We start from the raw sequence: 25,321 nt of genomic DNA on the forward strand, positions 1-25,321 counted from the left end.
TTTCACTGCATCATTTTTGTGTCTGAATAATTACAGCAAGTACCTTTCACTAATTTCTGGCATTTTATAGACAAAACGATTAATCAAGGAAATGATTGGCAGATTAATAATCTTTATTTGCAGCCCTACATGAAGCAGTGGTTCTTTTTGTTTGGGTTTTGTGTTTGAGCGCCTTTCAAGTTCAAGTGCATATTTAAAGAGTTGTACTTTTGAAAGTTTTATAAAGACAGGGCATTACAACTCTATTTATTATTCATAATTCTTGTGATCAAACGGAGAAAAATTATAGTGTGAAACTCAATAAATCAATCAAATCAATTAAATGTATATTTTCCTCACATTTTGCTTTAATTTTTTGCACTGTTTTTCTAAATTATCATATAGAGTAGGGTTCAATTTGTCGTGCCACCCACTGTGCGTGATAAATTGTGGCTTTAAACATCAAAAAGTCTGGATGGCCCTGTTCTCTGGAACACTCTGCTCTACTTTTTGAGTGACCCAGTGTGCAGACAGACAGTAACCTCACCTAACCTGAGTTCAAGGCCGCCGCAGTGCTCAACTCTGCACAGTACAAGTGTGTTGTGTACACTGTTTACAAGTGTACGCCCTGTTGGCTAGGCTGCAGCTCTTCCAAAAGATTACCTTCAGCTGATATTTGATATGCACAATTATCAATACATTCCTGGGACTTGACAAATGGGTGCTGCAACCTACTTGAGGGCTTCCACCAGTTTAGCAACAGTGGCCAAGGTGACAACATGCAGCTTCCTGAGAGTGGATCTGAAATTTGTTCAGGCCAGGAACTCTTAAGTAGATGTCAGCACTGGCCTAAGGGTAAGGGTGCGTATAAATGTAAACTCGAGCTTCAGAAGGCTGAAATTTACTGTACATTAACTGGTTCATATCCACCTGGACGCGATTCCAGAGTTGAGTTGTATGAAACCTGACACTCGTAGTTTCACACACAGACCCTCAAAAACTGAAACAATAAGGAGGTCTGGGCTCTCAGCACCGCAGAGCCAGCAAGGAAAACACCTCTGTAGGCTTATTATGCTGTGGGAACTTCTCCAGAAGAAGCACAAGAGTTAAAACTGTCACCGCACTGATAGCCATCTTGGTCAATTTCTGAAGTATGGGTCACACTACCCGCATGAAGCAACACGACTCAAACTGATCTAGTTAATTTAAGGCATGGTAAAAAACCCAATCACTGCCATAATCATCCACTGGGGGTTAATTACAGCGATGTTAGGTCTACAGAGAGAAGTTTCCCTGGTTCACTTGGAACGCGGGCCTCGTTTGGGTGGAAGCCAATTAACACGCCAATTACCAACTGAACCTCACACACACGCAGATCAACAAAGCGCCCTGCGCTGGAACCCATGAGCAGCAGTGTACGGCTAATGCGTGTTTCTAGCTGGGAGCCCGGACAGACACAGCAACGTCTGCGAGCAGCCGGGGGGAAATGCGGCACGGTGCTTAACTTCAAACCTGGTCCCGTTATCAAAAAGAAGACTTTTTTTTTTTTTTTTTTTTAGTTTTGGGGAGCAGCAGAGGAGGAGAAGAGGAGAGGAGGAAAGCCTCTCTCCCTCCCTCTCCTCTTGTCCCGTTACTTTACCTTGTTGAAGGCGAAAAGCTCCTGTTTTATCTTCTCCCTCTGCGGGTCGGTGCCCTGCCGACGAAACCTAAACTTCATCATCTTGAAGCGGGGCAGGGGGTTAGGCAGGACCGGGTGGGGGACGGAGAGGAAAACACGGAGATAACAACCCGGGGTTCTCGGCGGCAGGAGAGGACGATGCTAAGCTAGCTAACCGACTAGCCCATGCAGGCTGAAAGCGGGGCTGCGACGCTGCTGCTGCTGCTGCTGCTGCTGCTGCTGCGGGCTGCGGCTCTCCTCCCTCCTCTCCCTCCTGGAGCTGTTTAGGTCGTGGTGGGTTTGACCACAGCCCCCCGCCCCCCCAAAACCCTCCTCCCTCCGTTCCTGTTCCCGGTTCACACGGACCCCGTTATTGTTAACCAATGAATGCAAAGAAATCTGCGAGCAATTACGCAGAAACGCCCACACAGCCCAGCGCTCCGGAGGGTGATGTTCGGTTTGCAGCACAGGACGCACCGGATACACGTCCCGACTCCACGCACCAATACAAGGCGATAAACGGTGAGTCTGTTACACCAAATGAAACTATCAGGCGGTAAATAGACACTAGGTTAGTAAAAGCATGGCAAGTAAACTTGACTAATTTTTAATATTTTACGATTGTATTTTTTGTCAGACCTTTTGGGATGATGTTGATTACTGGATGTTTTGTATGTGTTTCTTGGAAAAATGTTGCTACGATCTAAAGATAAAGGACATGAACTGATCTCTCATGTTGTTTATGTATTTATCTGTTTTTGACTTGTTTTATATGTTTATATTTATATACATAAAGTAAATAAACACATTTATTTATTTGTTTGTGTATTTCATGCCTCATGCTGGTCTTATCTAGATCTCTCTCTCTAAAAACTTTAGATTTATGCTTGTTGTAAATGTTTATGTTGATGTTGTTGATAAAGTTCTTTTTTAAAATAAGAACCAAATTCACACCCGCATACTTTATGCTACAAACCTTTTTAATGTAAAATATTTTTCACATTCCCATCAGTTATGTACAGCTGCTATTTACAAAAATATATACATTATATAATATATATTGTATAAATAATTTTTCTTAGTGCAAAGTGTTCACTGATGTGGCCTATACGTTTGTGTGCCAAAACATGCTTCCCCAAATACGTTTCCCTTGCTGTGTTTTTGCCCTTGTACTCATGACAGAAGAGAAAATAAGAAAATCAAATTTAAAAAAAAAAACATCTCATAGGTTTAAAAGGAAATTACTGTAATGTAGTCCCAAACTTAATAAATGATGTATTATGTCAAATCCCAAGGCATCCACTAATGTTAGAGGGAAGACAAGGTTAAACCCAGGTTTGCTTGTCATTCATTTCAGTTTCGCTCATTCTTTTTTCTTTGTACAGAACCAACTAAAGCAGAGGTATTTATCTTTGTTCAGTGCAAAACCAAAACCTTTAAATCTAATCAAATCATACCATTTTTCTGAAGTGGGGAAGTTAAAGTTAGTTAAAGAGGCCTTCTCCATTATAGTCTCAGCCGCCTGAAGCAGCCATGGCAGAAGTGATCTTTAGCAGTTCTGGCTAAAAATGTCAGACTAAAGGAAATTAATATTGAGTCTGACTCGCAGTTTCTACACCTTAAACTTCATCATAGACACATACAGTACATGCATTTCACTCATTGGGGTGCATTTGTGAAAGTATCTGCAAGGTACAGGTCTATACTGGCATACTGGGCACATGTGTCGTGCACAGAAAAATGAATGAACTTTATATACGTCTCGAGCTGAAATGATTACTCAATTAAGTGATTAGTCCACCAACAGGAAATTAATCGGCAACAATTCTGATAATTGATTTATCATACAAGTCATTTTCTTTAAGCAAAAATACCTAAAATTTTCCTGGTTCCAGCTTCTCAAAAGTGAATATTTGCAGGTTTTCTTAGTCTTTGATGATAGCAAACTGGATATCATTTGGTTTTGGCCTGCTTGTTGGACTAAATGAGTTGATAAATTAACTCATTTCTGACATTTTATAAACCAAATAAGAAAATAACAAGTAGATGCTGTCCCTCTGGAATACATGTTTTCTCACAAACTTTGTCATCAGCATCATCACCATACAATCATCACATTGCAGAAAATTCATCTTTAAATATCAAAATATTCTATTTTTAAAACAGAGGTAGATACAGTACATTTATGAGGACTATCAAGTGATTTCTGTGTGTGTGTGTGTGTGTGTGTGTGTGTGTGTGTGTGTGTGTGCGCGCGTGCGCATGTTTGTGCTATAGCAGGGTGATTTCGCTTGGTGGCAGGGTGAGTCTCTTTTCTCTGACTGACAACATGTTCTCCATGTGCATGGCAATGACTCGGCACAGCTCCAGGCCCTTGAAAACACACACACACACAGATATAGAAACAACATGGCAATAAAGCTACGGATGAATTACTTATTATGTTTTTACCACATCTCTCTAACCGCATGTCTTTGATCAACCCTCCCTCTCTCTTTACCTCTGTGTATTATGCACACACATACCTGTTCCAGCTGTAGCTGTGTGATGCGCTGGTTGAGCAGGTCTCCTATCATGATCTCCACGTACGGGTAACTAGAGCCTGAAGTTGGTCTCTGGGTGCGAGTTGACTGGACCTCCTTCAGAGGGAAACGCATCATGGCCTCCTAATCACACATGCAAAACCAAATGTATGCATGAATACATGCCAAAAATGCACAAAAATACATGTACATACACTGACGGATAGATATGCAAAGATATTCAGAGTCAAAACATATGAAACACAAGATTTAGTATCTAGGAAAATGATTTTCAGGTCTCTTGTGGGTTATCAAGATAACAAAAATGAATAGATGGAGAGAGATGGCAGAAAGAAAACAGCAAAACCAGCAGAGGGAGCCACTTACTTTGTTTTGAAATGATTAAATCATTGCAAGTTAGTTTTTAACCTAAATGGGTCAACGGGAAGTCAAATGAGCACCTGACCTGCTTCATATTCATACTTTTGCGCACATCCATATTTTGCCAGTTGATCTTGAAATGTGAGGCACACCACATTGCACAGACTGGATTTGTGTTTGAGTAGAGTGTCTGCACGTGTGCTTGTGAATGTTTGCCTGTAACATACATGAGTATCTTTGTCAAGAAAGTGCAGTCCGTTCAGATTTATAGCCAGGATGCACGGGGTGTGGATGGATACGGAGCTCGAACTCTGAATGTAGAAGAAGGAGGAGCCGAACATGGGGAAGGCACTGACCAGACCTGGGCAAAAAAAATGAAGACGTGACTTCTAATATCAGTCAGTTATTTTCTAGAAAAGTAGTTACATGAAAAGTCAGTGAAGCTTTGAATAATTAGTGTCTTCATCACTGTCATACATTTTACTAAGATCACCAACTATGGGGCACTTTTCCTTAGCCTATAAACAATTATTTGAGATTTAAAATTGTGTCTTTTTTTGTCTGTCAGCTGTTTATGAGCAGATATTTTTGCTCAAATATTTTCAACTGACTAGATTTGAGAGAGAACATGCAAGTGGCCGCTCAATTAATTAATGTGAAATTGATGAAAAACATATTGGATTCTATGGAGGCTACTGTCACATTTATAATAAATCGTAAGTCAATTTCAGAAACACACCTACACCCACACACAGAGCTCCAGTCTTACCGAGGAACTGTGCACGGGCCTGATGTGGGTTTAAGGGCTGGACCTGCTGCATGTGTTGAGTTGCCATGTTCAGCCAATGCTGTGAACCTTGTTTGCTGTAGAACTGCGGGGGGACGCACTCCTGCACCTCACGACTAATAACATGTACACGCACACACACACACACACAAACACACAGCAGAGGCAGCAGATATATGTTATACGTATGCATGTTAGCTGGTATTTTCTGTGAAAATAGCTGATATGTGAGTGCATTTTCAAATTTGAGCATATATACTGTCAGGATGCACCTGTGAGTGTATATGTGCATATAGAGTGTGTGTACAGCATGCATTGCTAGAGAGGACACAAAGTAAGTATTCATGGTAATGTGACGTATCCAACAAATGGGCACTGGTAAATGAATGCTGTACATGTATGTCTGTGTATATTTACATGGTGGGCAGGTAGATGGTGTCCTTGGCACGGTGCTGTAGGGCAGCCAGCCTGGCGATCTGCTGCAGATGCTGTTCACTGGCCTTACCCTGAGGAACCACACTCAGCAAGGCCTTCAGGTAGTCTGGCAACACCTTGGAAAGAGAAACAGAGAATGCTATTTTGTCCATCTTGTATGATTATTATACTGTCTACTACTATCGCTGTGAAACCAGCCACACAGGAAGAATATGAGCCAAAATGTCTGACACCGCCAGAACTGTCAGAACGCTGTGGATTAACTAGAAACAGGGCATAAGCTGTCCTTCATTTCATATAGTAGATCTCTACCTGGTTATAGTGCATGGTGACATAGAGTTCATTGTCTAGCTTGAGAGCCAGACTCCATATGACTCTTCTGAACCACAGACTGTAGTTGGCGTCCACTGGCTCTGCCTCTGTAGCAATGTCCAGGATATACTCGCGCTTGTTTAGGGGACGCACATTCTGACCTAAACACAAATACATGTCAGTAATTACCTATTTATCCACATATTACCATATAGAATACTGAACTTTGTCAAAAGAATTTGAATTTCAGATCTTCACTGTAACAGCTAGGTCACTTTTTGCTAAATTACCTCTGTGTGTGACCAAAAAGATGGCATATTCATCCAACGCCTCCACCCTGTGTAGTCCCATCTCATAGCAAAGCTCTTCGATGACATCCAAAGCTACCTGAAGTGAAAAAAATCAGGTCACAATAAGCAATGGTGTAGCTTCTATGAATAAAAGTTACACTCAGTCCCTCTCTAGCTAAGCATCATTTGATCTAAGAAAACTACACAATAGAATAATGCTTGCCTTCTGAATCAGTAGTGTCATTTCACTGGTTGTGTGTTTGTGTGTGAGCCACTCACAGAGCACGTCTTGATTTTCAAGTGCCTTTCAATCCCACCTGGCAGCAGGAAAAGCTGTCTCTTGGAGCTCCGCCCAGCCTGCACACAAACAACAAGCAGAGGGAGACGTCACATGACGGAGTGCACGGAGTGTACACCTGTGACTGAGAACAGGAAAGCAGCTGCTGAAAAAGTTCACATTAAAACATGACAGAATGCCTTAAGTAGAAAAGGATTTGTACCATTGTACTACCATTTCCATGTAAGTTTTCCATATATTATGCTAACTGAATGCTAAATAAACCATTACTAAATAAGTTTTACAACATTACATAATTACGATATATTGGAAATAACAGTTTATTACCATTTTTTGATGTATTCAGAGGAATATATCATTACATTTAACATGTTATTACATCATAAAGCAGTTATTACAACATTAGCTACTAAAGTCATTTGGCTTGTGGTTTCCTGTTTGGTTTAGTGGATATATTAACACTTTAAACTAGTGGCCATACATGAGAAGAACACTGAATTAAAAACCAACCAGCATAGCTTTGAGTTCCATGCTGTTGGGATACTGTACACGCCCGCCGTATTGAAAAGTCCTCCTCAGATTCTGCTCACATGCCTTGGCAATACCTGTCAAGTAAGAACAGCAGCCAGTCAACACTTAAATCACTGCTGCGTTGGGTTGTTGATGGGTTGCTGCATCTTTTCAATCCATGGATGGATGGATGGATGGTCCGTCTACCTTGGTAATGTACCCCGGGGCTGGCACATGCGTCCTGCAGAAACTTCAACAGAAATGGCTTCATAACGTCAGAGCAGCGATGGAAAGCTGTCAGGATGTACAGCAGCCTCCATCCTCTCTGACAACTGTCCCTACAGAAAGTACACACACACAACTTCAAATTAAAGCGTCCCCATGGACTGTGCAGGTACCTATTAAGTCTTCGGTGCCGGTCAGCATTCGATGTCACAGGTAGAAGAGTCTTACGGTTTGGAGCTGGTGTTGGCAGTGACTTGCTTCATCACCTGGCAGTAGGCTTCATCCTTTATCAGACCATGGTTGCCACATAACTAGAAGATCGATTTATGAGCCCAGGAATGATGAGGCATATGAAGATATAAATGTACACATCCATACATCCATATGTTCAAATAAATCTCATAAAAACACACACAAATATACCGGAGTTTGTTTCAGGCTTATTGTAGACATTTTACTTAACTCCTACTTAAATGCACCATGTATAAGTCAGTCTATTTTATCACTTTATCATCTTAATATTTTATGTGCCTATCAAATATGTAAGAGAGAGAGAGAGAGAGAGAGAGAGTGGTTGTGTGTATGTGTGTGTGTCTGTGTGTGTGTGTTTGCTTTTGTACCTTCAGTATAGTAGTAACCAGGTCCTGTTCAGTCTGGCCTTTCAATGGGAGGTCTCCCATGAACTTCATTATGGCTGGACAAAAACAGTAATTGAACATGGAATACCATGGACACAAATTAATTCAGGTCTATTACAATTTTATTCATATAGCACCATTTCATACAAAAGGTGTTCAGGGTACTTTCCATGATAATAAAATTAAAAATAAAACAAAATGATCTCATGAAATCTATTCAACTTTTTCTTCCCTTTATCTCTCCTCTCTTCAAAGCCCACTCTGATCTAAAGACCTGCATTGCTTTGCTACAACTGACTATAAGTACAATAAAAATATCTCTAGTCACTGATGACTTCTTCTTCTCTCGTCTACCTCCCATCTGTAACCATCCCTCACTCTTTTACTCTCCTCTCACCTAAGAAGATGTCAGCAGCCACTCTGTTCATCCCACTGTCTGAAAAGTCGATCAGAGACTCCTGGATCGGAGACTGCGACAAACAAATAACGAGGAAGAATATGTTTGTTCAGCAGCACATTAAAAAATATAGTTGAAAATTAAGATAAACATATATAAAAATACAAATACATGGATGTTTTTCATGACTGTGGTCTGATGCTTTACCTTGGAGAATTTGACCATGTCAACAGGGGTCCTGCCCTCCTTCCCCTTTTTGGCTTTCTGATCACTGTGAACAAAATACAGACAGCAGTCAGCATACATGTATGTGTAAACATGTCTACTTTCTTTAGACCTTTAAAATGAGGCACATAATTTCACATCATTTCGGCGGTGTGTGTGCATGTGTGTGTCTGACCTCCTGTTCCTCTGTGCCTCTCTGAAGTACTTCTTGGCAAACTCAGCCATGTGGTGCTGGCCGCCGTGCAGAGGCAGATCGTCCAGTTCGACGCTCAGACTGTCCCCATACATCTCATTCACTACCTGATGCACGCACATACACCCACAGTAAAGCTCAGCAACAGTGCCACTTAAAGGAACACCAAAGATGTAATTATCTACAAAATTTTTCCATTTCTGCAAAATAAAACATTCCAATGCACACTGTATAAACACCAGCTGATACCATAATGTAGGGGTATTATTCATACTAAACTTGTTCTGGCTTTAAGCCTGTTATTCAGACTCATTTGAATATTTTCTTGTATCTACTGTTTATCTGTATTGATCATGATTCTTTGTTGTACTACAGTTTGAGAAATGCTGCTGTAATGTGAGTAAGCAACACTCCAGCACCTCTGTGGAGAGGTCAAGCTCGTGGGCAGCTACCGCTGAGCCCATTGCTACGGCAACAGCAGCAGAGGCGGCGACTCGTCCTTGTCTGTCTCGAGGCTCCACGCGCTCAGCAGGGAGAACCAAAAAGTCTGGAGCAGCTACAGGACGGACGTACTCAGTGGGAAAAACTCCCGACTTTCCGTACACAGCCCCAAACCGCCAGCCTATACACAAGAACACACCACACCAGAAGATATGTACAGTCACTGAGAGGTTTATATGCAAACACAGAAATGCATCAACTGTTACACACAAAACCAATACGCTCACATGCAAAACCCCAGAATATTCAGTTAATGTGTTTCAGCTTTTATGACAAAGATCAATCCTCAGTTAAATCAATGACATCAAATAAAGAAAACACAGAAGTTAAGGCTCAGCCATAAAAACAAACCCAAACCAACCAAAAAACAAAATTGCAAACCAATCACACACTCAGACACACTCAACAGATAGACAGCCCTGCCAAACCCACCAAACTCAGGAGTGTCTCTCTTCAGCTCCTCCAGAAGCATGACCTTCTTCCTCACTATGCAGCCGTAATATTTGCCTGAACAAACACAGACACATTTGCACATGGACACACACAGTGGCATGAAGCACAGAGAGGCACGGACATATCGTACTTGGCTAACAGAAGCAGAAAGCAAGTCTACAACAGGAACCTCTGCCAGTGTGTTTTGTGTATTTTCGTGTGTCTCACCGGCCTCCAGCCCATCCATGTGCTGCAGTCTGATGATGTCTCCTTTGTGGAAGCTAAGCAGAGTCCTGTCCTCAGTGATGTAGTTCCTCACCGCCACCACATACTCTGAGTCCTGACACAGACATGGCATGTTGATATTGACATCCACTGTGCTCAGTGACTGACAGACAGTGGACTTGTGAGCCTAAAATATTACCACATTCCTCTATGTCTGTGTGATTTACAGATTGTGTTCATGTGTTTGCTGGGGTTTGTGTGAGTAACCCACTGTAAACTGACAGAGAGAGAAAGAGAGAGTTTTGTTTTAAGCTGTTTAAACTAAAAACATGCTTGCGTATGAATTTCATACCTATTTAAATTCAAAAATAAAGAAACAAAGACAGAAACAATTCATATCTAATACAACTTAAGCTCTGAAAGCGCAGTAAAAGACACAGAAAATACGTTTTCAGTCATCCAAATTGAACAAGATGACCACACCACTCCTCAGATGTTTAGCTGATGTGAAAATTGTCACAGAACCTTCTGCAGAAGTCCTCTCTACATAAATCCAGGTTACAATCAATGGCTGATCTGTAGATTTTATGCTATGTATTATGAAAGTGCTGTATAAATAAAGGTTTTGTCATTATAACCATGAACACATATCAAACCCAGATAATATCAAATGCTTCATATGTAATATCAAAAAAAATCACCTTCGAACAAACCAACGAAAACCACTCACAAACACACACACACCTTCTTGAGCTCTGTGAGGAAATAGTCAATCATCTGTTTGACCTGCGGGGCCTTGGCAGAGAACAGGATCAGCTTCTCGTTGGTCAAGTTGAACTCCAGCATGTTCTTAGATGGAATCGACACAAACAGGATGTCCGAGTAGCTGCACAGGAAGTTATGTGCAAAGCCAGGAAGTCAATGTAAAGTCCCGCAGAAAGTGGAGAGGGGTCTCGGGTCATATCACTTGGCCATTTTGACACAGAATGGCACACAATGTTAGATGAGGCCTCCTGACTGATCATATCTCTGCATTTGATTAATATGGATAACCCAACAATAGGACATGAAGCCTTAGGAATGCTTAGCTTTTATGTTAGATTGTTGACATATGGGTGACATCACAAACACCGCTTCCATGTTTTTCTATGAGGCTCACCTGTAAGGCCTCAGCACTCTAAAGTATTCTGCAGCAGTAGAGCTGCTCCTCACCATCTTCAGCAGCTTGATGCCTTTATGAGACACAGACAGCACCTGCACCCCTGTCCCAACACTGCCCTGGAACACACACACACACACACCATAACAACACATGATACTGGGTACAGGCACATAAAAGTTGTCAAGTAATAGCCTACTTAAAATCCTACAGGCCAAGTGAAGGAAGTAAGCTGCCCTGGATGTATCATATTCAGAGACAGAATTTTTGCACTTGGCTGTGTATTGAATTTAACTCACAAATGCCAAGAAAGAGACAAGAACTCACAGACGCTGGAAAGAGGCGGGAGAAATAGATCTCCCACGAGTCTCTGGCCAATGCGACCACGTTCTTCTTTACATTCTCGTCATGTGTTCCTGAAACCTGATCCACCTTGTTCTCTGCTGTCAAAGGAACAAAGGAAGAGTTTAAGTTATCAAACTTTTCACTTATCAAACCTTTCACTTCAGGCGAAGTGACGTCTGGAGGGGCCAAATCCTTGCGTTATAAAAAGGCTTTAACATTAATGTGGAGATGTATGCTGTCTAGGATTTATGAGCAGAGAAAGTCATTGAGGGATGTGTGTTAGTTTTTTCATACCAAAGAGAGCTTCCATCCTCTGTCTCTCCTCCTGAGTGATACGGATGCAGGCCTCAGAGAAGGTGTCATGTACAACCTACAGAGAAAATTCAGAAATATGAATCTGCAAAAGTGAAATATTTTGGGATCATTTATTCCTTCTGTAAATTAGAATTAACATTAAAGCAAAAGCCAAGCTCATAAAAGAGATAAAAGTGTATTTTTTGATGTATTTCTTTACAATACAGTTGATGCTGAGACACAAAGACACTAAATGAAATAAATGGAGAAATAAATAAATGTAAATAAATATTGAATACATAAATCAACCTGTCTGAAGATCAGGTCCAGAAGAAGTGGATTGTTGAACGTCTCTCTAGGATAGAAAACCTACAAACAAAAAAAGATCAACAAATAATATGCAAAAAAATATGCTGACATTTAAGCATTGTAATGTTGTTAAATGTTTGGTGGAAGAAGATCTGCGAAGATTACACACATTTTTACAGTTTGTGACTGGCAGTTTCAGCTTGCTTTGTTGTAACCCTGTTACATTTCAGGGCCATATCAATGTCAAGTATACAAAAACATGTTTACCAAGCTGTAAGACAAGAGATCAAATGAGTTGGTTCCAGGTAGAGACTGTAGTGTGTGGTGGGTTATCTCCCTGATCTGAGCTATTTCACTATTTCCTATCCCACAGGCAGCCCAACTGTAGAACTGCTTACTAGTTCATTGTCTTGCAGGGACATTGCTCTCAAGATCTATCACTTACTACAGGAACAAATATGTCCTCCTTTGATCAAGGTAAAAAAACCCGGGAGTGACCTGGCCAATGATATATCACTTGAAGACTGGAAATCATGTTTAAGTTACATCAATACGATGTAAAAAGAAATGGGTAATAAGTTATATACACAGATGGCATTGAAAACCACAACGAATATATAAATGGGAATTAATACCAGTAGACTGTTACTGGAGATCTAAGGAGGATGGTACCTCTATTCTACATATACTTTCGACATGCCCGGCACTTAAAGATTGGTGGAATTATATCCCATATAATTTTTTAATTTCTAAACAAGAACTTCCAAATCTCTGCAAGGTTTTTGGGCTTAGTCTCTGAACTTCAGGACTCTGACTTCAACCCCTTTCAAAGGCAATGGATTATTTTGGGTTTTACAACAGCTAAACAGATACTGCTCAGACACTGGAGGAAAAAACATCCACTCCCTTATGAAGAATGGGCTAAGGCAATGGCTCAACTGGCTGCGTATGAGAGGAATATGAATAATGGAATGAATCATTTTTGTCAAATTATTTGTGTGTGTGTGTGTGTGTGTGTGTGTGTGTGTGTGTGTGTGTGTGTGTGTGTGTGTGTGTGTGTAATCATGAAATAAACCTCTTTCCTCATGTAGAGCTTCCAGGGGACATTGGAGTAAGTGTAATATTCATCACTGGTCCTGCTATGGAGTTGAGTCTGAATGATCTCTTCTACTGGCAACTCTCTAGAGACTGTAAACACACACACACACACACACACACACACAAACACATTGTCAAAAGGGGTTTTTGATGGGAGTTCTATCATTCTGCCACTTTGACTGGGGATTTTTAGAGTTTGTGAAAAGTTCACCTGGAGGAGGGGCAGGGCTCATGTTGGAGCTAGATGGCCCTGCAGGACGAGACTTGGTCATCTTCGAAACCTTAACACCTCCCTCTTCTTTATGTGGGGAGGACTGAGGCTTCTTCTGAATCTGAGACATTAAAGAAGATCAGATACTATTTTAGTTTGTGTGTGTATGAGTGCATGTGTGTGAAGGAAGGTAGGGTACCGGTTGTGGTGGGTTTGCCATCTGGTGTTTAAGTATCTCCATAGCTTCATCATGAGGGTCTGGCTTCTTTGTAAACATCTTTCCATCAGCTTTTCTACACACACATGATAGTAAATAGAACAGATAAAATACCATAGCAGTGTAACATTGATCAATCTCTTAGGCTTATCAGGTTAGAAAACCATGTTTGTGTACAGTATGTGTGTGTGTGTGTGTGTGTGTGTGTGTGTGTGTGTGTGTGTGTGTGTGTGTGTGTGTGTGTGTGTGTGTGTGTGTGTGTGTGTGTGTGTGTTTGTGTGTGTGTGTGTTACCTTTGTGTGGCATGTCCAGTAGAAGTTGTTGTGCCAGCAGGCTGGTGCTGTTTGATGATGTCTTTAATGTCGTGGCTGGGCTCCATGCGCTCTGTGTTATTCACACTGGATCGGACCACATCCTCAGAGAGGGGGCCACGTGTTGGACCTGGAAAATAACTTTGTATGAGATAAAGTGCAGTTGTGTAACAATTTAATTCAACAGCAGACAGATGCAAATTTCAGGTCTTTCTGCAGGGTTTCATTAGATCAGATACTGCCCACAAAGTAATTCAATGAGTTTTATACATCGAAAAATGTTACAGCTAAAAAATGTACTCAATTGTAAAAAAAAAAAAAAAATCCATTTAGTCAACAGGAATTAGCACCTGCAAACTTTACACCAAGGCACTAGATCAAAGAGTGGCCTTAATTTTCAAGGAAAAACTTTAGTGTCAAACAACAACAGCTCAGTATGGAACTGGCTCTATGTCAAAGCAAGAGGACAGCTGTCCGTACTAGCATTTCAATAAAAATACCTTGAAGTGATATTTTTGGGGCATTTTATGTTTTTTATCAGACAGTGAAAGAAGAAGGATTTCAGGAGAGGAAAAGAGAAAGGATTCAACAAAGGCCGGCGGTCGCACTCAAATCGGGGACGCTGTGGTTCATAATTGCCATCTTATATTTCAATAATGGTCCCTTCAATTGACATCCGTGGACTTCCTATTCTCAGTCTCAACCTTTCCAACCTCTGATCACTACATCACAATGCATCAGTATTTTTTCTTTCCACTCCTTTTTGAGTACTTGAGTAACTTTTTGATTCAGAGAACCCAGCTAAAAAAGCATAGGATATCCAGGAGCTTCACTCTAACCATAGCATTCACACTACACCACATTTTGGTGTTAAACATACTAATTTTTCGCTGAACAGCAGCAGGGCCTGGCTTGTACGGCGACTCTTCACTCTCTTTGGTCTGCAGAAAAACAGGAAGTGATAGAGCAGGGTTGACAATTACATGCAGTATTTCTGATTTGCATACATACTGGCAAGTGTACCCACATTTGTGTATTCATACATCGGCACAGCACAGTGTACAGTGTGTGTGTGTTTACTCACAGGACTGGGTGTGTGGGAGCGTTGCTGCGAGTGCGTGTGATGCAGTGAAGGCGGCGACTGGGGGGCTGGGGCAACGGGGGGGAAGGAGGACAACATCTGCTGCTGGATTGCAATGGCCTGCATGGTCATCTGCTGGGCCTGTGACGCACACACACCTATATATATATATATATATATGTGTATATATACAGTATATTTTAACAATACAATACAATACATTAACAACAGTGTACCGTCATGTCACTGTACATTCTGAACATGAAGACTGTACAACATGAAACGTGAAAATTCACATTAATGATGTATGGCTCTACTCTATGTGGATGGTCCTAAAAGCACCCCACAGCTGGGATTTATAACTGACTCAAGCTTAAAAGTTCACTTAGTATCAGCTTGTCTAATGTTATTTTTCAGCGTCAATCATTATTTTAACTGAATTTGTTAAGTGTTAAAAGTGTTAAATAGTTGGACACTTTGGGAAAGAGACTTATTTGCTTTCCTGCCAAGAGTTTGATGAGAAAATTGATAGCCATCTCATATCTGTATAGCAGATATGAAGCTGGAGCCAATTAGCTTAGTTTAGCATAAAAACTGTAAACAGCTATCTGGCTCTATCCAATGATAACAAAATCATCCTACCAGCAACTCTAAAACTCACTTATTAGCCTGTTATCAGTCAATCAGAAGAAATTTAGGAAATAGTCCAGCACATAACCCTTACTAAAATGACCAATTTTTGTTTTTAAATTTCACTTTTTGTATGGATTAAAAAACGTATAAGATAACGTGCTAATTTGTGAGCTTTGGAGCTTTCTATATGCTAAAATAAGCTAATGGGCTGCTCGCTGGAACTTGATATTTACTGTACGGATGTGAGAGTGCTATCGATTTTCTCATCTAACTCTTGGCAGGAAGGTGAGTGAGTGTAATTCCAAAAATGTTGAAGTTTTCCTTTAATACCTGACTCAGTTGAACACTACGGTTTTAGAATGTGAATTTAGCATTACTTAGGGGTGTGTGGCTGCTAAGTTGCTAACAAGTACTAACAATGACTGAAACTCAACTTACAGTCAGTTTAGTTTTAAAATTTTTCAGCCTAACTAAGCTGTTAAAGTTTATTTTCATGTACAAAAACAAAGACAAAAACACCAACAGCAGCCCTAATGTTAGAGTTGTTGAGAAAAAGGATACGTGACAAACCAGAATGATAGCTTGCTGGTTGATAATGGCCTGCTGCTGTTGAGTCAGTAATGCCTGCTCCGATCCTGGAGAAACACAAATCCATAAATATAGACACCATGTAGTAAGGATGATTTTGATGTAGAAAAAAAGTAGATGCATACAGTCCACAGCAGAAGACCAGTTAACTCTTCAGCTTCAAACAAAGCACACAGAAGAAGCTTGCAACCTATAATATAGATATTAAAACATTTGATATTGCCTCTTTATCTAATTTATTGGAACTTCACCATGCCCACACACTTCAGGCTAGACATGCTGGAAAACCTAACGCACACCCGTTTGTTGTACCTAGCGCACCTGTCATCCCAGGCAGGCCTGGGACTACAGGTATGGCTGGGAGCAGGGGCGCCCCTGGCAGACTGGGGACACCAGTGACATGGGATGCTACGTCAGCATCTCTGTCAGCAGGGGGGGCAGCGGTGGGTACACGAGTGGGCGACGGGGTGGGTGCTACAGGTGTGGCAGGAGTGGTGGTAGGAGAAGACTGCTGCTGGTAGGGGTGTTGGGGACGGTTGTATTGGTGGTATTGTTGCTGCTGTAGTTGCTGCTGTTGCTGCTGCTGTTGTTGCTGGTGTTGTTCGTGGCGATGGTGGTGGGAGGGGATTGGCATGGCAGGGATGGGTGGCATCATTCCTCCTGCTACTGGCAGCACTGGCACAGCTTGGGGAGCAGCAAGCAGGGAACAGGGTAAGACTTAGGAACTATGTCGCTTCCGGGGCTCTGCCTCTGTTTTAAATGGACTTCGCGGTCATCCTGAGCAGAGAAGACCTGACAAGCCATCAGCACTTAACACTAACAGAGTTAAGACTCTCCAGCCACAAAAAATGTGCCAGTTTTAGCTCCATTGTGTGTATCATTGAGGTCTAACAAAGTGTTGTTCCTTCTATAAGGAACATTTGCAACGACAATTGAAAAAATATTTTAACTGTTAAACTGTTTTGTACATAATGTGAAACCCAAGGCAGGATATGAATCATGCCACAAGTGTGTACACACACAAAATGGGGACCCACACACAAATATTACTCCATAGCAATACTAGTGGTCAAAAACACAAAAGGGCACTGGGTAGTGTGGTGTGGAAGACTATGCTGTTAAAATACAAGGCTATCAAAATGTACGTGAGATGCAAAGATTCAGTGTGCAACCTCTGTTTAGAAATAAACTTTCAGATGACACTCTGGTTTCATGTCTTTCATGACCAAGATAAAACCTGGCACCTGAACATTCAGAAGCTTTTCAGAAGGCATTTTCTGCATATTTCCCAAACTGTAAAATTTGTGATTGTGAAATGTAAGGTTTACAAAAAGACCTTTTGTATAGCCAGTAGGAGACACAGACAAACAAAACATCCTATAGAGAGAATGGCAGTCAGACAAAATGAACAGAGTAACCACATTATTACATGAGTGTGTTTGTTTGAGAAGAGCGAGAGAGGGAGAGGGACAGAGGCCTATAGAAGGGAAGTAAAGGAGTCATCTGTGGTTACAGTGAATGGCTGTCTATACATTATCTATGAGGTCAGGCTGCTCATTACAGCCTCTAAGCGACAGATTAAGGTTGGTGAAATGTACACCTGAATCATTACTCGTGAGTCCTGTTCAGGGTCACTGCGCCGCTTTACCCTTAACCCTTAAACATTATGGTAATAATTACAATAATAAATATATTGCTAATGATCTGCATTACATGATTAGCTTTTTTAATTTAAGTATTTTAATCACTCATGTGTCTGTCTGTTTTTAAGTCATGTACTTATTGTTTTACTTTTTTACTGTTGATCTGATATTAATAATTGCCTTGGAAGTGAAGGTTTAAAACACAGTAATCCAAAACATTTGAAACTAGGCAGTGTCTCCAGCATTGTCAGTGGAGAGAGAAAAGGAGTTATGGGAATGGATGAATGGTGGGACAAAAGAGAGGCTGGAAATGAAAATTGGAGTAAAAAATAACGAAAGATGACAAAATCAAGGGAAAACTGTAAACAGTTGAGTCAGTAACAACATGCAGCAGAAGATGGTAGAAAGAAAGAAAACTAGATGAAAAAAATCCAAATCCAAAGAAAAAAAATGGACCATCTGCACAAACACTTGACATAACAAACAGAAACACGCACATGTTTTACCTCCAGGGTGTATTCCTGGTGGATAAGGCCGGCTAGGGGCCATATGACTCTCCCCCTCTCCTCTCCCTCCTCCTGTTATGCCTATACCTCCTCCTCCCTTCATCCTTGCCGACAAACTTCCAGTCTTTTCCATGTCCTGGCAGGCAGAGAGAAGCAGGTAACAGAAATTCAGCAGAGGGAAAAGGATGAATGTAGATGGTGAGAAAATGGAGTTTTAGAGACATGAAGAGTACGACAAAAAGTTTGTGTGTTAGAGAGAGCGAGACTAAGGGAACAAGAGAGAGGGAGTGTACTGAATCGGTTGATTCAGACCCTCTCTGCGTGAGTCAGTGGAGCCGTAGGAACTGAATACACCCCAGGAAGTACCGTACACACTGGAAGAGAAGTTCCATCACACACATGCACATACAAATACACAATTGGCACAAACCCATACACACACACAAAAAAAAGCCTGAAAATAAATGTCTGCAACACAACAAACCCCACTGTCTCAACACAGCAAAACCAAATAGCTATTTTCCAGGGAAAAAATACTTTACTGCACAGAAAAATAAGTGTTTTACATTTCAAGCAGCAGCAGCCCTGTCTGCAGAGAGTTAACATGCGCACCAATATCACCCACATTGTTTTACTGACAGCTAAAACGGAAATCCAAAGACGCTGGGGAAAAATCTTTACAACAAGGGTCTCAAAGACAATATTTTTCACCACATATGGATATTTATGTTGCTTTAACTTGAAATAGTTCTTTGAGAACTCCTGGTTAACACCCTAAACAAACCTGCACTGACTGTACTTTCTCCCTGTTTACTCCACATGACAGGACCTTTACTTTTCCTTCTTGCACGAACTGTGAAGTTGGTGACAGGACAGTCATCCCCACAGTTCTGTGCGTGTGTGTTGCCTGGTGTTACAGTCAAATACGGTAGGTCATTCAGTAACCTAATCATCCCTCCTGTCTGCTCCATTCATACACAAACAGAAGAAGTGGATCACATGTTGCATCCATCCATCAACACCCCACTTCCAATCACACTCAGATGGCAGATCAGATGGAGCATGATGAGACCGTTTTATTTTTTTTAGACTAACAATCATTTCCTTTATGTATTAATCTGTTTTTCTTTATTAATTAACTGATTAGTCTATAAAATGTCAAAAAAAAGTGCTTTGTCTGACCAACAGTCCAAAACTTAAAGTTATTCGATTTACAGAGATAAGATATGATAATTCAGAGGAAAAACAGCAAATTGTCACATCTCAGGAAAACTGGAATCATTTAATATCTGTCAATTTTACTCTGTAAAACACCATAGAGGAATTTAGTGGAATCAACTTTTCGATCATCAGCCTAATCTAGTATACAGTAAGTTTTTTTTAATTTAAAGTTAATTAAACTTTTTTTAGTTTTCATTTTCAGCCAATTTCAGAACTAACAAACATAGGTTCTTCTGATTTTAAGTCTTCTTACCTTAAATGATGAGTGAATAAATCTACTGCTGAGAGTTCGCTTAACTCATTAAATTACATTTCTAAAGAAACAGCATAGTATATAAGTAGACTTCCCAGCATGCATTGTTTGAGGTTTAAAATTCTCCAGAGACCCTTGAAGGAAACATACATGATTGAAACTTGCTGTGTGTGCTGATCCGTTTTTGTTTCTTCGAAAAATAATGCTAACCATGGTGGAGGTTTTTGAATCCAGTCCCAACTTCCCTACAATTGTGTATTATTTAGGTCACTGCAGTAGTGTGGACTAATGTGTTGGCTTTGGTGTAAAGTGGTTCCAGCAGCTGGAGCCACAACTGTCAGACCTTTGTGGACAATGCAGAGGTTGTAAATGTAAAGCAAATCTGACTGTAACTTTTGCCAGTCTGACTAAACGATTGTTGATTGAACTTAATATCTTGAGTTCCTTGAAGTTGTTTTCTAAAGTTCAATGAAGTTAACTCGGCTGATTTTACATTTTCACACCTCATGACTCCACTTTGAACTAATTATTAAACATAAGTTCCATCAGTTTTGAATAAGCAGGGGATCTTTTGTATTTACGCTTAACTAGCTTGCAATGTTTTACGTTGTACTTGACGATCAACAAAGTAGTAATTTCAGCACTAACGTTTTTCCAACGCAGAAGGGAAAGTATGGATAGGATGGGTACTTTATTGTAAATCACTGTGTGAGTACTCACTATGCTGCTGTCTGACAGCACAGGGTCAAACAGACTGTCCAGGTAGCGGTCCATTCCTCTCTGAGTCTGACCGTCACTGAACGCATCTGACTCCACTGGACACAGACAGAGAGGAGAGACGCTTTAAACATATAGTTTACACTTTGAAATCAATGCTTTTAATGATCAGAAACCATAATTATGGAACAGTAACAAGGTGCGATTGTTGTTTACTGGTTTTACATCCGGACACATATTTGACCCTGGCCCACTATATACACCGTACACTTGCTACTTCAGTGCATATTCCTATGAATATATGTATACAGGAGTAAAGTTTTGGATATATTTGGGTGTGTGTACCATGGCTGTAGTAACCATCAGAGTCAGGCAGACTGTAGGCTGGTCTGCTGCTGCTGCTCAGATGAAAGGATGGAGCATGCTCCTCATCTGAATCAAAGCCACTGCCAACCAAAGAACTGGGAAGGAAAGGAGAGCTTAAATATTTAGAGGTAAACTAATTTCTTTGGCGTAATATCTACATTGAAAATATTTGTACGTGTATGTGTTTGTGTGTGTTTTGTGTACTGACAGGCTGGCATTAGCTCTGACTGTAGCTGCGTCGTTAGTGCTGATGACAAAGTAGCTCTTCTGCTTTGGGAAGTCAGTCGGAAGCTCCAGGTCTGCAATCAGGTCCATCACGTAGTCGTGACCCGCTAACTCCACCCACTGGCCGTGCTCCTTCATTAGAATTGAACTCCCCCTCCACCAGTCAGACACTCCCCTGCAAGAACACACAACTCAAATATCTGCCTGTACCTGCTAATGCTGCACTCACAACATTTTACAGTGCCCTATGTTTGAACGCTTTGTAGTAAAATTTTATCCACATGGGGGTTTTAATGTGAAATGAAGGTTACAAATACAACAGATATGTAGGATTGAGTAGGACAAATAAGGAAATATTTTATGGTCCAAGAGATGAATTCAAATTGAATGCATAAACAAAAAGAGGACATAGCACTACACACACCTAAAAAAAAAGTGAACATCCCTAAACGAGAGTGAGATAGAATGAGTGTATAATATTAGCACCTGTGTCGCAGGATGTCGCCTGCTAAATCCTCCCCACTGGTCCAGGAATGGACCGGACACAGGAATGACCCTCCTGCAGAGAGAAATGAAGGAATGAGGAAACCAAACAACATCTGTAGCTATTTATTTCCACTGTGCTTTTGAAATCACACAATCTGTTAAGTGTTTAAAGGCAAAATGCAATAAATGGCGCAGAGCCCTGAAGATCCATCACCTGAACCTGACTGGCAATGAATAATCAATGATCAGGGGCTGTAATTGATCCCACTCAATAAAGGTGATGCCAACAGTTCCTGCCATGCAGTTCTCCTCGCTTTTCTTTGAGGTATGTGCTCATTTAAACTGTAGGTGAGAAAGACTACTTACATGATATTTAATCATCCTTTAGTTTTTCTTTGCTCATTTGAAAATAAATTGAGAGATATGTTTACAACTGAACGTAAAAGGAAAAGTTACAAGCAGTAAATTCTGCGAATATTTGTGCAGTTTGTTTGCAGTGTTCTGGCATTACACTCCAGGAATCAAAAGACAGAGTTTTAAAACTAAATCATGTAACGTTAAAAGAGGCAAGATGCAGCTCACCATCAAAACAGTGCACATGCAACACCATGTTAGCCTTTTTTCTATTGGCCGTCCACTCCAGCAGCGACAGCGGATAGGTCCTTGCCGCTTCGGGGGTGGAGCCCGAGCTTAATTGTGTCTTCTGATTGGCTTGGATGAGTCTGTGTTGAAGCAGCGCCTGGCAACCAGCAGGGGCGTGGTCTGACACAAACCTAGAGAGGAAAAAGGTCAAATGAGGTTACGCTTTTTATTGCAAGAAAAACTGCATCTCCAACCACATTCTGTTCATGTTTTACGTTAAAGTTACTCCCTGGATCTTCAAAATTATAACCAGTAGCTAAGAATTACCGAAACCCTGTAATGTCTTTTGATCAATTTTATTCATTTTCAGTTTTTTTTTTTTTCATAATTGAGGTATAAAAGTAAAGCTGAGAGAAGAAAAATTACATAATCGAATAAGGTTCCTTAGATTTAATTTTGTGCTTTCTTTTAATGGATATCCACTCTCACATAAAAAATTTTGGAAATATTTTCATCAGTAAGATTTGTGTGCGTACATATATAAGAACTTTTTTTTTTTTTTTTTTTACTTCAGTAGATATTTGTCCATCTTGGGCGACGGGGTGAAGCTGCCGACACACGCCAGCAGCAGCAGCCAGCCTCTCTCAGCGTTGTCAGAGTTTACGTTCCTCCACACCTGGTTGACAACCTGAGACAGGATCTCATCTCGTAACCCGGAGACGTCAGGCCCCTTTGGATGATGTAATTCCCAAACATGTTTTCCTGCGCCCCATTCAGGTGAGGGTCCCCCATGAATCGTAATACCTGAAGAAAACAAATTACAGGCATGCGCCATTACATCTAACTCAGATTAGGTGTGTGATATCTTACTAACCCAGAGCACGTTGTGTCTTGTTGTACCATATTTTCACTTGATCTTGAGTGTGTTTGAATTTCTGCCTTGCTGTGATTAATACTGACCAATCTCGTAGGATAGGCAATGGCAGGAGAGAAATGTTATGAATACACTATACTTTTTCCAGCATCCTGTGTGTCATTAAACAAAGACACAGAACCAGGAGACTGTCCTTGGCGTGGCAGTGTGTGAATGGGTGAACCTGTATCATTGTGAAGTACAACAGTTCCAGATCCATGGGTAAATTAAGTTTTTAGAAAAGAGTTTGGAAAAGAGGTCAGCCTACCATGATGAAGAGCTCCAGAGCCTCCCCCCTGAGATCCTCCTCTATGCGGGTCAGGGGTGACTCCAGAGGGGCCATCAACATCCCAAACTTTGGTTCCTACAGAAAAGAACAAAAAAAATGACAGTGTTATTAGGAAGCACATTAAATCTACACATCTTACATGAATACCTGATTTCAGGATGAGGTAACACAGCGGTGTAGAGGGGCGAATGCAGGGGAACAGTCCTCCCTCCCTTCTTTTCTAGACAAGTGATGCAGAAATGTAGAAAATAAAAATTGCCATTTCTTCTAATATATTCCGTAATATTGCAATAAATGGTCAATTCCTTGACACAAGTGTCACGTTTGCATTTATGTCTCAATTCCTCAGTTTCACTCCACTAGGATAAAAGCGTTTGCTTCATCGTAGTGACTCCCCTTTAGTGGAATTGTAAAACTTTGACAGGACAGTTTTTTAAGGGAAAAACTCTACGGAATAACCACACGCAACTGCCAAAAGGCCAGCTTTAAAGAACACACAAGATTGTTGTTTAAAGCTTATCTGCAGTCCTGAGGCTGACTGTAATATTCTAAGTATACTGATGCACATCTCACCCTGAAGTAGATCTGTACATAGCGGTAAAACGGGTAGTTGTTGATGTCCAGAGGCAGAGTGAGTTGAGCCTCTTCCTGGATATGAGGAGCTTGAAGCAGAGCCAGACAGTCTGAGTGCAGCTCCCTTCTGACTAGAGAGAGAGACAGAGTAGTGTGAACAAGGGGGTCAAGCAGAAGACATACTGGAGCAAAAAGTCCTTTCATTTTTGTTACACAATGAATTCATTACATAATGTAGTTTGACGTTATTTTGATTCAGATTCAGGGGATATAATTGCTTAGAGCACAATGTATATATAGTATACTATTACATGTGTTTCGTATATTTACACTGCTCTGTATTATTGCTGTTGAGGCTGACTAGACGTAATATTATGACTTTATTCAAATCACTTCTGGAGCAGACACTCTAAAGAACTGAACAGAGCGCTCTCAGCCATTTTGCTTCTGAATAATATGTATGTACAGCATCTGATGAACACTTATGGGGAAGACATGGAGAGACATCTAATCACCTCCTGCTGTCTGCAGTAAAGCCCCCAGCTCCGCAGGGATCACCAAGTGCGTGACGTTCACCACCTCCCTCTTGCTCAGCTCCTGGAAGAGTTACTGTTTTTAATTTATCTGCAAAGTGGGCATGAATTTAGAGGAGATTCCCAAATGGTCTGTGGGCCTCCCCTACCAAAACCCTCCTGTCTTGTATGAGAAGAACACACTACTTGTATGAATAAGTTTCTTAAATAAGTCCCCTGTAAATCCTGTCCAAACTTCCATCTTACCTTCTCTCTCCTCCTCCTTTTGTCCCCAGCTTTCCTCTGGGCTTCCAGCTTCATCTGCAGACAGATCACAAAAATCACAAGCTGAACATTAACGGGAACATTTCAAATATATGTGCAATATATTCCAATCCATTTATGGATTTTCTTCGACAGTACATGCTTGAATGAGTATGCAGGCTAGGTCAGGTTGCTTCTTCCCCTAAATATGAAAGAAAACGTGTCATTTTAAAGTACACTACATGTACCTTGATGTATTGCTTGCGGTTGACATACATGTGGACAAGGGAGCGGAATCGGACCAGACTCTCCCTCATTTTCACATAGCGTTTCCTAGAGGACAGAATGAGAATGCCATGAGTACCATTTTACATCACACTTAAATCACAGAGCTTCAGGATGTGCGTTGATCCCATTTCCTAAGAAACTCGTGACACATACAAAGGGAAAAACTTGTAGATATGCTACAAGTACATGGGTGTAATGTCGTTGTTTTTATTGTTCAGGATTTGGTTTAG

General features: G+C 40.9%; 2 protein-coding genes across 2 annotated transcripts in view; both read right to left on the reverse strand.

Moving 5' to 3' along the window:
• Positions 1-1,936, reverse strand: part of llgl1 (LLGL scribble cell polarity complex component 1) — a 38,951-nt gene extending 37,015 nt beyond the window's left edge. The window contains exon 1 of the mRNA XM_040118425.1: positions 1,619-1,936. Coding sequence (XP_039974359.1) covers positions 1,619-1,699 — 81 coding nt within the window. The 5' untranslated portion in view covers positions 1,700-1,936. The remainder of the gene's footprint in view (positions 1-1,618) is intronic.
• Positions 1,937-3,907: 1,971 nt separating this feature from the next.
• myo15aa (myosin XVAa) overlaps positions 3,908-25,321 on the reverse strand; it is a 41,426-nt gene continuing 20,012 nt past the window's right edge. Inside the window, 44 exon segments of the mRNA XM_040117031.1 lie at positions 3,908-4,009; positions 4,162-4,302; positions 4,767-4,900; positions 5,309-5,442; positions 5,744-5,877; positions 6,074-6,234; positions 6,364-6,460; positions 6,643-6,720; positions 7,172-7,266; positions 7,379-7,509; positions 7,625-7,707; positions 8,017-8,090; positions 8,432-8,504; positions 8,639-8,702; positions 8,832-8,956; positions 9,269-9,471; positions 9,783-9,857; positions 10,011-10,122; positions 10,752-10,893; positions 11,167-11,285; positions 11,494-11,609; positions 11,806-11,881; positions 12,115-12,174; positions 13,190-13,302; positions 13,424-13,544; positions 13,623-13,716; positions 13,934-14,081; positions 14,832-14,892; positions 15,036-15,173; positions 16,236-16,300; positions 16,575-16,937; positions 18,403-18,538; positions 20,597-20,717; positions 21,019-21,054; positions 21,168-21,359; positions 21,671-21,743; positions 22,253-22,443; positions 22,822-22,966; positions 22,969-23,056; positions 23,434-23,529; positions 24,028-24,158; positions 24,543-24,624; positions 24,807-24,860; positions 25,052-25,136. Coding sequence (XP_039972965.1) covers positions 3,908-4,009; positions 4,162-4,302; positions 4,767-4,900; positions 5,309-5,442; positions 5,744-5,877; positions 6,074-6,234; positions 6,364-6,460; positions 6,643-6,720; positions 7,172-7,266; positions 7,379-7,509; positions 7,625-7,707; positions 8,017-8,090; positions 8,432-8,504; positions 8,639-8,702; positions 8,832-8,956; positions 9,269-9,471; positions 9,783-9,857; positions 10,011-10,122; positions 10,752-10,893; positions 11,167-11,285; positions 11,494-11,609; positions 11,806-11,881; positions 12,115-12,174; positions 13,190-13,302; positions 13,424-13,544; positions 13,623-13,716; positions 13,934-14,081; positions 14,832-14,892; positions 15,036-15,173; positions 16,236-16,300; positions 16,575-16,937; positions 18,403-18,538; positions 20,597-20,717; positions 21,019-21,054; positions 21,168-21,359; positions 21,671-21,743; positions 22,253-22,443; positions 22,822-22,966; positions 22,969-23,056; positions 23,434-23,529; positions 24,028-24,158; positions 24,543-24,624; positions 24,807-24,860; positions 25,052-25,136 — 5,062 coding nt within the window.

Source organism: Xiphias gladius, chromosome 3 (genome assembly GCF_016859285.1).
Source record: "Xiphias gladius isolate SHS-SW01 ecotype Sanya breed wild chromosome 3, ASM1685928v1, whole genome shotgun sequence".
NCBI classification, from domain to species: Eukaryota; Metazoa; Chordata; class Actinopteri; order Istiophoriformes; family Xiphiidae; genus Xiphias; species Xiphias gladius.